This window comes from Myxine glutinosa, chromosome 9 (assembly GCF_964187855.1).
Source record: "Myxine glutinosa chromosome 9, kmMyxGlut1.1, whole genome shotgun sequence".
Classification (NCBI taxonomy): domain Eukaryota; kingdom Metazoa; phylum Chordata; class Myxini; order Myxiniformes; family Myxinidae; genus Myxine; species Myxine glutinosa.
This window is the reverse complement of record NC_136269.1, coordinates 92,385,987-92,401,534: the sequence shown is the minus strand read 5'-3', so window position 1 is coordinate 92,401,534 and position 15,548 is coordinate 92,385,987. Positions and strand designations below refer to the sequence as shown.

Sequence of the window (15,548 nt, the reverse complement as noted above, 5' to 3'; positions counted from 1 at the left end):
GATTCGCACACATTGCAAAACCCTCTCCTGTCCCTTCAGGAAAGCTAATAAATAGGCTAATTATATTATTGTGGTCAGCAAACTGACATTCTGCTTTTATTATTAATATCGTTGAAGCATTAACCATGTGTGACTTTTGTCGTGTGATTTCTGTAGTGGTCCTCATCGTGGTGTCAGTATGCACAGCAACTGGTGCTTGGACGTGGATCACTGACCCGGAAACTCAGCAGGTACTGTCATGAGCGATTCATATCCAGTTGAGATAGTGCCTGCAGTAAATTGGACAGAGTGGTCATTACCTCCTCCACCAAAGGTGGACTCAGGTTGTGTTTTCACCCCTGTTTTTCTGTCTGTTTGTCTGTCTGTCTGTGAGCAGGATCTCTCAAGTTTCAGACAAAACCTGGTGGATAGTTTTGGGTGTGTGACCAGGACATTTGATTATATTTTGGTTTTGATTCTTGATATGAGAATTTTTAAGTGATTCTTCGTCATTGAAATACAACACACACACAACAACATGCATTTTAAGGCCATTTTCCCTGCTGGAGCGGGGGTTAGCCTTGCGGTCCCCATGACGATCTTCTCCATTTTGCCCTATTTTCTGCATCTCTCCTTGTTAACGCCCTTGCCCGCATTTCTTCTTCCACCATCTTTAGCCATGTCTTTCTCGGTCTTCCCCGTCCTCTACTTCCTTCTACATTCATTTCCATCACTCATCTCAACCAGTCACTTTCATCCTTCCTCAACACATGACCAAACCATCTCAACCTGTTCCTCTTCACAGCATGAATCACAGGCTCTATTCCCATCATCTTTCGCAATTCATCATTTGTCTTCCTCTCTCTCAACGATACTCCGCACATCCACCGAACCATTCGCATTTCCACCCTTTCCAGCCTTCGTTGCTGCTCTACATTCATGACCAATGTCTCGCTCCCATAAATCATAACACTTCTCACACATACAGCATACACCTTTCCCTTCAGCTTCAACGACACTCCCCTCCTCATCAGCACGCCACTCAGTTCCCGAAACTTCTTCCATGCACATCTCACTCGAGCAACCGTTGCCGTGTCTGATCCACCTTCTCCATTCAGCATGTCTCCGAGGTAGCAAAATGTTTTCACACCTTCCAGCTTCACGCCATCTCCAAGATCCAACTCAACATTTCCTACATCTACAGCTCCCTCTGTGCACACCTTACATTTGAATGTAGCTGCCACACTGGTTAATGACCCTCTCAGACCACTACATTTTTGATGAACCCACTCAGCGCAAATTGTACATTGAATGGAATTCACTCCGACACCCTTCCTGCACACAGCACATGGCCACTTCCCAGTTCTTTCCACCTCACCACATGCTTTACCACTTGCCATCACCTTCGTCTTTCCTATATTCACCTTCAGACCTTTTGTCTCCATACATTCCTTCCACTTGTTCATCTTTTCCTTCAGTCCATCCATACTTTCCGCAATCAACACCAGATCATCTGCATACAACAACTCCCACGGTAAACCCTCCTTTACGTTCTGAGCCAGCACCGCCATCACAGCTACAAATAGTAGTGGACTTAGTACCGACCCCTGATGCACTCCCACCTTCACCTCAAACTCACCACTGTTGCCGTCCTTAGTCCTTACAGCTGTGCGTGCTCTTTTGTACATTGCCATCACTACTCTGATCAACCATTCCTCCACTTCTAACTTCCTCAATGCCCATGTCAATACTTCGCGTGGAACCCTATCGAATGCTTTCTCCAGATCAACAAACCCAAGAAACAACTTCTTCCTCTTCTCCATGTACTTCTCCTGCAACTGCCTCACAATAAAGAGCGCGTCTGTCGTTCCTCTTCCTGGCATAAATCCAAACTGCATTTCGTCGATCTTCACCTTCTTCCTTATCCTTCTCTCCAACACCCTTTCCAATACCTTCATTCCATGCTCCAATAACTTTATCGCTCGGTACGAGCCACACTCCAGAGGGTCACCTTTCCCCTTGTATAGAGGGACGAAGGTACTCAGTTCTCAATCCACTGGAATGCGGCCTTCTTTCACCACCAGATTACAGATCTCTGTCATTCTCTTCACACCCCAACTTCCTGCTGCTTTCAACATATCTCCCACAACTCCCGTCGGCCCTCCCGCTTTTCTACTCTTCATTGCTTTTATCGCTTCCTCAACTTCCTTCTCAGTTATCTTCTCTGCCGGTCCTAAAACTGGGTTACTCTCTATGTTGCCATCCCATTCATTCTCTGTATTCAACAGCATTTCCATATATCTTTTCCATCTTTCTTTAATTCCATCTGGGTCCACAACGATTTGGCCCACTTCATCCTTCAAGCAACTCACCCCCATCACATCACACCTCTCTTTTGCTATTTGCTTTGCAATCCTGAATACCGCTCTCTGACCCTCTTCCGAATCCAAGCGTTCTCCGAACATTTTCCGACATGCCTCCTGCGCCTTTGCTACCTCTTTCTTTGCAGCCTTCTTGGCTGCCTTATAACTTTCATGCTCTGCTTTTTCTGCTCCCGTACCCTTCGCCTTCTGCCACTCCTTGAACTTCTTCCTCTTCTCGTCAAACTTCTTTCCAACTTCATCATCCCACCACCATGTTTCCGAGTGCCTCGGTGGTCCTGTTGTCCATCCACCTACCTCACCATCGGCTCCCAACAGACTATCTTTAATTGACATCCAACCACGTTCAAGCTCAACCACATCATCCTCTACCCTACTCAGCCTCTCTTTTAATGCCTCCCTTACTGTCACCTCTTTCAACCTCCACACCTTCATTCTCGGTTGGTACTTCATCCGCCGAGCTCTCCTCGCACCTTTCACCCTTATGTCGCAGACAACCAAGTCGTGCTGTGAAACAGCCTCCTTCCCCGGGATCACCTTTGTGTCCCGTAGGCACCCCCTATCTCGCCTACGCACCATCAGGTAGTCAACGGTTGTCGTCGACCCACCTGACTTGTATGTAACAAGCTTATTATCCCCTTTCTGGAACTAAGTGTTACAAATCAGCTCAATCAGCAAACTCCAAGATCCTTTCACCTTCTCCATTTCTCACACCATATCCGTAACCCCCATGAACTCCCTCAAAACCGTCCATACTCCTTCCCACATGTCCATTTAGGTCTCCTCCTACCACAACAACTTCCTCATCTTTCACGTTTTCCATCAGCTTCTGTATCGCACACCAGAACTTGTCCTTCTCTTCATCGCTCCGACCAACCTGCGGAGCATATCCCGAGATGACGTTCACCAAGAGCTTTCCCATCATCATTTTCACCATCATCAACCTATCACTCACTCTAGTCACACTCACCACACTGTCTACAAACTCCTCAGAAAACAGGACACCAACACCATTCACGCCCTCCGGGCACCCTTGCCACACAAACTTGTATTTCTGTCCCTGCCTACCCTTCACCATTCTCACACCACTTCCCTTCCATCTCGTCTCTTGCACACAACATATGTCCACTCTTCTTCTGACCAATACTTCCACCACTTGTCCTGATCACCCTGTCATTGTCCCTACATTCCATGTCCCAAACCTCAGAAACCGATCTCCACTTCGGGCTGTACCCTGCCCATATGTAGTTGTAATTGTCATGGTTCTCTTTTTTTGAGGCAATGGTTTTTTTATGGCCGGATGCCCTTCCTGATGCCAACCCTCTTTGTCGCCTCTTACGACACGCAGGGATACGGTGTACCTATTCTAACCACGGTACACACCGTTAGAATTCTTCATCATTCATCTTCATCATCGGTCGCTGAATTAACGCCAGGGGGGTTGACTCAGCCTGTCATCCTTCCGAGGTCGGCTCATTGAGTACCAGTTCACTGGTAATTCCCTGCTTGTCGTAAACGGCGACAAAAAGGGTTGGCGTGAGGAAGGGCATCCGGCCGTAAAACATTGCTTCAAAAAGGGGACCAAAAAACAACAACAACCACGGTTCCCGAAAAAGGCCAACCCCCGCATTGCGGGGGAAAATTGCCTCTAAAGGTGGTTTTTATATATTTTTTATTCATCTTCATCATCATCATCACACACATTCTTCATCATTGAAATATAGGGCCAAAACGATATATAGCATGATATCTCAAAAAATAGTGGACAGATTATGACAAAACATGGTGGATGAGTTGGGTCGATGACAAGAACCAGCCGATTAGATTTTGTTGAAGGTCCGGATGCAGATCCAGCCTATCAGTGAGATACAAAACATAAACTGCTCAGCATGGTGGAAGTACATGCTCTACCGAGTGCCGTTTTAGTTTTGAAGGTGTAACCTTGAAAGTCTTTGGGTTAGGAGGGAACTTACTCTAAAAATTGAAATGGTTTGAAGCTGTCACTGTCTTGTCAAATGTTGACTGTCTTACTCTTGCAATGCATAACATCTGACTTGTGTTGCTGCAATCAAACAAATGGTACTGCCAGTCGAATGTCATATTTGTAAGACTTGGCACCTTGCTGCCTTGTGATTGGTGACGAAGGTTAGATCGGAGGTTAGATCACAGGGGCAAATTACACACTGGGGATTTAACCTTTAGGCTGGTTAAAAAAAAATTCCTGTTTATCATCACTTCTTTTCAAAAAAGTGGGTCGGGAGGGAGGGTTTTTTTTTGGTTTTTTGTTTTTCAGAGTGAAATTTTAATGGATTATTCAACGCACAATGTTTTTTTCTTAAATATACTTGATCGGACATATATGATGAATCATGTTATGATTTCTAAACTAGTAAACCTTCGTATGTACGCACTGATACGATTCAAATAAAGAAAATAAAGAAACCTATGTCACATTGAGTTCTGTTTACTTTTAATATTTGCTGATACATATAACAATGGTGGACCAAAACTTCGGCTTTTAAGAATAATGTCCGGTTGCCATACATGTATCTATCAGCACCTATTGCTATAGCATTCATACAGATTTGACTAGAATTCCTCGCCACGAAATATCACTTCATGGTACCGGTACATGCATATTGAGCAGTTTGGTAGACATGGAAGAGGACATTAACCACATCAAAAGAATGTCTGATTCGCGTTTATACATCTATTTATCAGCATCTATTGCTATTATAGCACTCATATATGTATCTATTTATCAGCAGCTACTGCTATTACATACCTGCCAACCTTTTTTGAAAGAAAAGCGGTAGGCTGGCGTGCGACGCAGTGCGTCCCTAGGGGGGTCCGGGGGGGCATGGAAATTTTTCAAAAAAATGAAGCAAAATGGTGCAATCTCCTGCATTTTGAGACCACAGTTAGCTGAAATATATCAACATATTTTTAGAGTGAAAAAGAGAAAACTTAACATGGTTGATCTACTCACCAATCTTTATTTTTCTAAGACATCATGATCATCAGTCACGTTTCCATAAAATACTCACTGTCCAAGCTCTACATGTATGTGCCCATACATGTACACAAGAGTTTACATAATCATGTATCCCCCATGACTGATGGAGAAGTCTGATCGACACATATCACAGAAGGCATGTCCGTCTCCCTTACGCGAAGCCTTGATACACTTGAACTCTGTTGTCTAACTTGGCTTAAACTTGTTGACCCACTGACCCAGCGTGGGGGTGGTTTTTTTTTCTTCTGGTGTTTGCATTGTTGTCGTGCACTGAAGCGATGAGTACTCTCTGTTAACTGCAGTCTTTGATCATGAATGGAAAATGGCGCGTTGTCTTGAAATGAATGCCCGCTGTTTCCTGTCGTCCCAATGGTCATGCTTAGTTTGGAAGCAATAACCAATCGCTGACGAGATAAGAAATCAAGGTCAGGCACGAGTTTTGTAGAATGTAGAAGCAGCCGTGTGTAATACTATCTTGGCAGTGAGAAACGAACGCAAAACTGAAAAAACACAACTATTAATTTTTTTCCAATAACAATTTCCAAATGCGGTATGTCTGACTAATAAAATCGGTATGCGTTGGGAGCTATAGAAAATCGGTAGGCTACCGTGCGAATCGGTAGGGTTGGTAGGTGCGCTATTATAGCACTCATATATAGATACATCTATGATGATATATATAGATACATCATATATAGATACATCAGTATCTATCTATCAGCAGCTACTGCTATTATAGCACTCGTAGATGTATCTATATATCAGCAGCTACTGCTATTATAGCACTCGTAGATGTATCTATATATCAGCAGCTACTGCTATTATAGCACTCATAGATGTATCTATATATCAGCAGCTACTGCTATTGTAGCACTCATAGATGTATCTATCTATCAGCAGCTACTGCTATTATAGCACTCATAGATGTATCTATATATCAGCAGCTACTGCTATTGTAGCACTCATAGATGTATCTATATATCAGCAGCTACTGCTATTATAGCACTCGTAGATGTATCTATCTATCAGCAGCTACTGCTATTATAGCACTCGTAGATGTATCTATATATCAGCAGCTACTGCTATTATAGCACTCGTAGATGTATCTATATATCAGCAGCTACTGCTATTATAGCACTCATAGATGTATCTATATATCAGCAGCTACTGCTATTATAGCACTCGTAGATGTATCTATATATCAGCAGCTACTGCTATTATAGCACTCATAGATGTATCTATATATCAGCAGCTACTGCTATTATAGCACTCGTAGATGTATCTATATATCAGCAGCTACTGCTATGATAGCACTCATAAATGTATCTATATATCAGCAGCTACTGCTATTATAGCACTCGTAGATGTATCTATATATCAGCAGCTACTGCTATGATAGCACTCATAAATGTATCTATATATCAGCAGCTACTGCTATTATAGCACTCGTAGATGTATCTATCTATCAGCAGCTACTGCTATTATAGCACTCGTAGATGTATCTATATATCAGCAGCTACTGCTATTATAGCACTCATATATGTATCTATATATCAGCAGCTACTGCTATTGTAGCACTCATAGATGTATCTATATATCAGCAGCTACTGCTATTATAGCACTCATAGATGTATCTATATATCAGCAGCTACTGCTGTTGTAGCACTCATAGATGTATCTATCTATCAGCAGCTACTGCTATTATAGCACCCGTAGATGTATCTATATATCAGCAGCTACTGCTATTATAGCACTCATAGATGTATCTATATATCAGCAGCTACTGCTATTATAGCACTCATAGATGTTTCTATCGATCAGCAGCTACTGCTCTTATAGCACTCATAGATGTTTGACTAGAGTTCCACACCAAGAAATATCACTTCACAGTACATGCATATTGAGCAGTTTGGCAGACATGGAAGAGGACATAAACCACATCAAAAGGATGTCTGGTTCGCATTTATACATCTAGCTATCAGCAGCTACTGCTATTATAGCACTCGTAGATGTATCTATATATCAGCAGCTACTGCTATTATAGCACTCATAGATGTATCTATATATCAGCAGCTACTGCTATTGTAGCACTCATAGATGTATCTATATATCAGCAGCTACTGCTATTGTAGCACTCATAGATGTATCTATCTATCAGCAGCTACTGCTATTATAGCACTCATAGATGTGTCTATATATCAGCAGCTACTGCTGTTATAGCACTCATAGATGTATCTATATATCAGCAGCTACTGCTATTATAGCACTCATAGATGTATCTATCTATCAGCAGCTACTGCTATGATAGCACTTGTAGATGTATCTATATATCAGCAGCTACTGCTATAAAAGCACTCATAGATGTATCTATATATCAGCAGCTACTGCTATTATAGCACTCGTAGATGTATCTATATATCAGCAGCTACTGCTGTTATAGCACTCATAGATGTATCTATATATCAGCAGCTACTGCTATAATAGCACTCGTAGATGTATCTATATATCAGCAGCTGCTGCTATTATAGCACTCATAGATGTATCTATATATCAGCAGTTACTGCTATTATAGCACTCATAGATGTATCTATCTATCAGCAGCTACTGCTATTATAGCACTCATAGATGTATCTATATATCAGCAGCTACTGCTATTACAGCACTCATAGATGTATCTATATATCAGCAGCTACTGCTATTACAGCACTCATAGATGTATCTATATATCAGCAGCTACTGCTATTACAGCACTCATATATGTATCTATATATCAGCAGCTACTGCTATTATAGCACTCATAGATGTATCTATCTATCACCAGCTACTGCTATTACAGCATTCATAGATGTATCTATCTATCAGCAGCTACTGCTATTATAGCACTCATAGATGTTGAGTAGAGCAACACCAAGAGAATGTTGGTTGCCGTTTGTTCATGTATCTATCATCACCTACTACTACATGTAGTGCAGCGCTCGTTTAATTTTTGACTAGAAATCCACAGCAATAATTATCACGTGAGGCTCTCCCGTTTGCCGATGATATTTGGCTTCTCCTTCAGAATACCAACTACTTCCTGAACGTCCGAGTGGGCCTCTTCTCGGCAGTACGACTCTTACTGCAGGTACTGCATATAGGATATGACTCATCTGTGCTACTCAGCTCCTCAACACAGCCACACAAATAGCACACATCTTCATAGCCAGCCATGTAGTATGGCTTCTCAGTTCTCTGTCGCATCGTTGCACATCAGATTGGCTTTGGCGTAGACATTATTGAAGACGTTTGCCTCATTGGTCTCCTGCAGATCGGCGAAGTTCGAGCACATGTAACTTGGCTCAGACAGTACGTGAGCACATACAAAATTCGAACCTGTTCCACTGAGCGTGAAGGGATTTTACTGACTCCGCGAGCAAAAAAAACAAAACTTTTTTTAGGGGCGGACGACTTTTATGGGGCGGGCGGCGATGATAAACAGGATTTTTTTTTTAACCAGCCTTACGCCCTAGAATTACTTAACACAAGGCCATGCCCCTCATGGCGACATGCAAATGCTCTTACCCGGACAGACAGCCTACTTGGATACATCGAGAATCCTCTACGCGACATAGAGCATTCTAATCTACACGATTCTATCTCGACTGAGGTATTTCATTGTTTACCCCCACAAACGTAATAGTATTTTAAGTCCCCATGTTAAAGCTGCATACAGAGAAATGATCCCTTATATAACTCATAAAGGGGCGCCCTACATCTGGCAAATAAAGTACATTTATACCTTCATGCAGCTGTATGAATCAAATTGGCGCCCCTTTATATGAACTATTCTAGAGCATTACCTGGTTCCTCCCTAGAACACAAGGGTAGTCCAACATGCATGCGAGATTTTTTGAATGCCCCTTATTTTTTATTGTTTGGCATTTTCTACAAGCTGTGGAATGTCCCTTCTTTTCTATGCTTTGCCACATGGCACGTATCCTCACATAAAGGGGCTTTTTCTATGCCCCTGGCATTTTACCCAATAATTAAAAAGATCGAGCGCAAGTGACACACAAAACACGGAACGGATAATTGGATTTCTTCATACGCTTCTTCTCTTTCACTCCCCATTGCCATTTGACATGCATGTATTATATATACTAGGGCATGCCCGTACTATATATATATCTAAAATTATATCCCCCCCCCTCTATTTACATGAAATGGTTTGGTCCATTCGCAAAGCCAAAGCGAACGGCTTGCGAGTACGGTGACAATCCCCCCCCCTCTATTTACATGAAATGGTTTGGTCCAAAACGAACGGCTTGCGAGTACGGTGACAATCCCCCCCCTCTATTTACATGAAATGGTTTGGTCCAAAGCGAACGGCTTGCGAGTACGGTGACAATCCCCCCCCTCTATTTACATGAAATGGTTTGGTCCAAAGCGAACGGCTTGCGGAGTTTGGTAAAGAAATCGCCATAGCTCGGTAACTACTTGTCCGATTAATATGAAACCTTGAAAAGGCACATCCTCAGGTCCCCAGCAATATACCTGGCAAGTTTCAAGTATATCGGACCCGTGGTTGTCGAGAAACAGCGGTCACAGACAAACACACAGACATACACACATACACACACACACACACACAGAGATTACTGGAATTATAGATAGATATATATATATACTATACAAGCCACAAGGCTAACCCCCGCTCTAGCAGGGAAAATGGCCTTAAAATGCTTGTTGTTGTTGTTGTTGTTGGTGTGTGTGTGTGTGTGTGTGTGTGTGTGTGTGTGTGTGTATATATATATATATATATATATATATATATATATATATATATATATATATATATATACAGTGGAACCTTGACTTACGAGTGCCCCAACTTACGAGTTTTTCGAGATACGAGCCGTCGCTCGGGCGGTTTATTGCTTTGAGATGCGAGCCGAGATCCGAGTTACGAGCTTTCGCCACCCGGTCACGTGGTTATCTTGCCGTGCAAGTACAGTATCTCTGTCGTATAGCGCTGCATTTTTGTTTTCGCATTTTGGTTATTTCGAGTTTACGCCGCCAGGTGGGTTCTGGTCACGTGGTTATCTTGCCGTGCAAGTACAGTACGTATCTCTGTCGTATAGCGCTGCATTTTTGTTTTCGCATTTTGGTTATTTCGGAAAATTTCTTAGTTTTAACCATGGGGCCTAAGAAAGTGAGTGGCAAGTGCAGTGCTGAGAAGAAGAAGAGGATGATGTGCTTGGATATAAAACACGCAATCGTCGAAAAACATGAGCGAGGTGTCGAGGAGGACGTATATAACGGCAGAGGAGAAGAGCATGCCAGGCCACAACTTGTGGATATAAAACACGCAATCGTCGTGTTTTATATAAAACTTGTGCTTGGATATAAAACACGCAATCGTCGAAAAACATGAGCGAGGTGCCGAGGAGGACGTATATAACGGCAGAGGAGAAGAGCATGCCAGGCCACAACTTGTTCAGAATGCCGGCGATAGCTCGCCTTCTCTTTGTGGAAAACACGGTACTGAGAAGAAGAAGAGGATGATGTGCTTGGATATAAAACACGCAATCGTCGAAAAACATAAGCGAGGTGCCGAGGAGGACGTATATAACGGCAGAGGAGAAGAGCATGCCAGGCCACAACTTGTTCAGAGTGCCGGCGATAGCTCGCCTTCTCTTTGTGGAAAACACGGTGAGATCCTTAACATCCAACAACTAATGGGACGCAAACGGGGCGCCCAGTTTAGCGGTACACACATTGATGAATCACCCTGCCTGTGATTCACCCATGACAGGTTATAGCTGGGTCGGGATTTAAACCCAGGCTGGACAGTTTAGACTTTAGAGTCAAGTGAGCGTACCTCCAGTCCAGGCCATCCTGCCAACTTGTATGCTGCATACAGGTGAAATATAAAGCGCGAGATATTTTTATAGATACTGTATATTTTAAAAAAAATTGGTGTGGTTTTTGGCGGGCTGGAACGGATTAATAGCATTTCAATGCATTTCAATGGGGAAATTTGATTTGAGATACGAGCAATTTGAGTTACGAGCTCGGTCACGGAACGAATTAAACTCGTAAGTCAAGGTTCCACTGTATATATATATATATATATATATATATATATATATATATATATATATATATATATATATATATATATATATATATATATATATATATATATATATATATATATCGCCTTCTCTTTGTGGAAAACACGGTACTGAGAAGAAGAAGAGGATGATGTGCTTGGATATAAAACACGCAATCGTCGACTTCCGTTGAACTTGGGGCCGACTCAGATGAAGACCTTTGTTGGTCGAAAGCTTGTCGAATTAAAGATCGAAGCCCTGAAGCTACGTCCGCGTCTTATTCAATCTCCCGATTATTTATTCAATGCAAATGAGACGCCCTGCTCGTACTGTGGAGTTTCTACTATTTCTCACAGTTATATATATATATATATATATATATATATATATATATATATATATATATATATATATACACACATATATATATATTATATACACATATATATATATATTGTTGCGGATCTCTCGAAGCCCGTCGACGTACAGAGGGGGGGGTTAAACCCCTTTCCCCCTCGGGTCTTCGAGTCCACGAGGCCGAGTCGCCACTCCCGTAGCGAGCGCGGGAAAGGGTATCGGGTCGACTCCACACGTACCTTCGGTACCCACGCTGCCACGAAAATGTGGACTGGACCTCACACAAACCACACTAATCGGATACGCTGAGCGGTTTGCGTATCACGTGACTTGTGCCGTTACTTTTATTGAACCCGATTCGAGCGGTTTTAATCGTGAAATGACGGGAACGGTCAAATGGAAGAAAGAACATGTTTATTTACACTATACAAGGCGAAGAGACACAGAGCAGGCTTAAGCAATCTTAACTTATTCACCCAGACACGGGCCCACTCACTCACGCAGGGAGAAGGAGGAAGGACAGTTCGCGCTCCAAACGCGCCTGGGCGCCGGTCGCTCCCGGACAGCTCGCCGGGCGTGGCCCTCCGATGTTCACGGCACGTGTGCTGGGAGCGCAGGCAAGGAGATCGCGCGTCTGTGGCCCGGAATCAATCGTCTCCACAAACGCGACTAACACAGCCGCAGAGCGCAGGGCACAGGGAGAGTTTGTGTAAAGAGGGGAGGCTTATAACAAGCATGGGACTTCACTCGTGCTGCGACAATGTCTCTTTCTCACTGCTCAATCACCATGAACCAACCACGAACCAACTCTCTCCCGGGGTGACTGATGCGGGCGGCTCGGGGTGCAGGGTTTTATATAGCCCCTCCCCGGTCCTACCCGAATGTTCCAAGCCCCTCATCTCGCTGCCGTTGTGAGCCACTCCCCTTGAGCTCCGATTGGCTGCTCGCTGCTTACCGGCCACTCCCTGCAGCTCCTCCCTTCGGTCTTGCCAGACTTGTTCCAGGCCTAGCACGTGGCATTCCAGCCCAAAAGAATACCTAACTCTCTGGCCTGCTCAACGCAAACTAACACAGGAAAGGAGACCGCTTACATTTACTAAGAAATAACTGAACTAAAGCGAGGCTAGATGTTGTGGTGCAACTACCTACGAGGGGGGTCATCCTTTATTCACAAACCCGCAACAATATATTGTTGCGGATCTCAGCGCCGGCCTTTTCCCCTTACCAAGGGCGGATTAGTCCCCTTGTCTTTGACTAGCCGACGGGACTCGGGACCGATGACGTCCTTCCCGGACAGCGCAAAATAGGGTTTTAGGACTAAGAATTCGCTATTACCTAATTACTCGCGCTGCCCAGAAACGAGGAAATAAGCCCCGCCCGAATCATGGGGTTTGGTGGATACGCTGAGCGGTAGCGAACCCGTGACCCGAGCCGTTATCAATGACGAGACCCCGATCCGAGCGGTTCTGATTCGTGCCACGCTTACCCAATGATGGAAATCACAAAAGTGGTCGAATTTGGAAGGAAGGAAGAACAGAATTTATTTACACAATGTACAATGTTCAGCAGAAGAAGACACAGTGCAGCCTTAAACAGTCTTATACGTATTCCCTGGACAAACGGGCCCGTTCACACTCGGACACACTCACACGGGGTTTGCAGACGAACAGGTCAGCACGTCCAGGGATGGTGTCCAGGCAGCTCTCCCTCTCCGGTCCCCAACTCGCACCGCAAAGTAGATGAAATAGACGGCAGGAGCTCTCCGCGTGTCGTTGACGCGCACGGGATAATTACGGGGCGAACGGTAGGGCTGGGCTTTGGCGGTTAATCACTCACGTGGCTGCGTACCTAATAGTTCAATATGCGCTCACAATGCGCTCTTCAATTCCCCAAGTCCTCGTACAAATCCTCTTGCATAGGTTCTTTTCCAACGAATCCTCCGGTAGCAAGTCCTCTTTGAATGAGTGATCGTTTTTAAGGCCATTTTCCTCGCTAGAGCGGGGGTTAGCCTTGCGGGCCCCATGACAATCATGTTTCCCTGTTTGAGGCAATGTTTTTATGGCCGGATGCCCTTCCTGACGCCAACCCTTAGTCGCTTCTTACGATGCGCAGGGATATGGTTTACCTATTCTAAACCGGGGTACACACCGGGATCATTCATCCCAGCAAGCTGGTACTCAATTTGCCGACCTCGGAAGGATGACAGGCTGAGTCAACCCCCCTGGTGTTAATTCAGTGATCGACCGGGATTCAAACCCAGGATCCTAGGATCCCAAGCTGGCACCCTAACCGCTAAGCCAACACCAGGCATACACCTCTCTACAAAGCGCAATTCTTTCGCCCAACGAGTCCACTTTCATAAGTCCTCATAAGGGCAGTCCTCTAACAAGTCCTTTCCAAGGGCTTTGTGCAAAGGCTTATATAGCCCTGCCCAGCGAACCTTCCAGCACTTGCTAGACGCCTCGTACCACGCCCTATCACGCCATGCCCTCAGAGCCCTGGTTGGCTGGTGCCCTTACCGTCATCGCCTTCTGACGCGCTCCTCGACTTCGCCACACCCCGACCCCGCGCTCCTCCCTCTTTTCAGGCCGACCTCGTGTCACTTGGCTAGTTCGAGCGAACAAAGGGCAGCGAACGCTGCCGGCAGCCAAAGCGTAACAAATTGCGGGTAGCCAAAGCGTAACAAACTTGAGGGATGCCAAATGGGGCGCGGGATCGATTATGCCCATGATGGAATTGGGGGGTGGCGCAAAGATGAAAGGGACCTAAGCTCATTTTTTTTTACACAACGCAGATGTTACTAGGGAAATGGCCTACTCTTACACATACTATGACATAACTAATACTCTAAGTGGGCCTACGTGTTGCTTGTGGACTAACTATGGGGGGCAAACCTTTAACCTTTAATGATGTCATATTTACAAATCTCAAAACCGTATCACTGCCCCCATCCTTCGCCAGGCTAGTCCCCGAGCCGAACCCACACATGTGAGAACGACCGGTTTTGAGCAAGGTTCAGGACTACTTTTTAAATTACGTGTGATAATTAGGTGTGGTTCCCCTCTACATTTAACTTAACACCCTGTGTGTGACAGTTTTACAACGCTAGATATGTCCCACCTACTGCGTTGTGTACTAACTAACATGCTCGCACCCACAGCTAACCGAATTGCGGAAAGAATTCTCAAACTACACATAAAGCCGGTGGGGAGCATGTTATTTACAAGACTAATCTAATTATTTACATCTCTATAACCCAGGACCTGTTCTTTTGTGGGAAATAAATTTGAGAGGAGAGAAACACAATACACTACACCAATACACCATAATACCAGAATGCACAAAAATGCACAATCATCATAAATGCACAATCATCATAAATGCACAGTCATATTTAAATGGCACATTTGCTGCTGGGCTGCTTCTTCTTGCGTCTTCCTGCTTCGTCTTCGGTGTGCCATAATAAAACTTGAAGTCTTCTTTCCTGACACACCAAAGGATAAAAGGCACAAACCGTGTCCGTTTTTTTAATTGCAGGGCCAATCTTAGATGGTCCGTCTGCGTGACTTTGACGCCACTTAAAACCAGTGGTCCGCAGGGCAAGATAACGTTTGCAGCAAAGGTCTGCTCCAGCAAAGGTGCCAGGCCACAGAACGTGTGGTCCATTAGGCGTACTGGTGCAGCAAAAGGTAGCAGAGTGCAGCTGCACAGGTGTAGCAA

General features: G+C 44.4%; 1 protein-coding gene across 5 annotated transcripts in view; it reads left to right on the top strand.

The window, feature by feature from the left end:
- The window catches only part of CNEP1R1 (CTD nuclear envelope phosphatase 1 regulatory subunit 1), a 61,669-nt gene that overhangs the window by 27,303 nt on the left and 18,818 nt on the right, over positions 1–15,548 (top strand). For all 5 annotated transcript variants that reach the window (XR_010982734.2, XM_068105149.2, XM_068105148.2 and 2 more), the window contains exon 3: positions 157–230. Coding sequence is in view for 4 of the 5 variants with exons in the window: in XM_068105149.2 (XP_067961250.1) it covers positions 157–230 (74 nt within the window). In the remaining variant the exon portion in view is untranslated. The remainder of the gene's footprint in view (positions 1–156; positions 231–15,548) is intronic.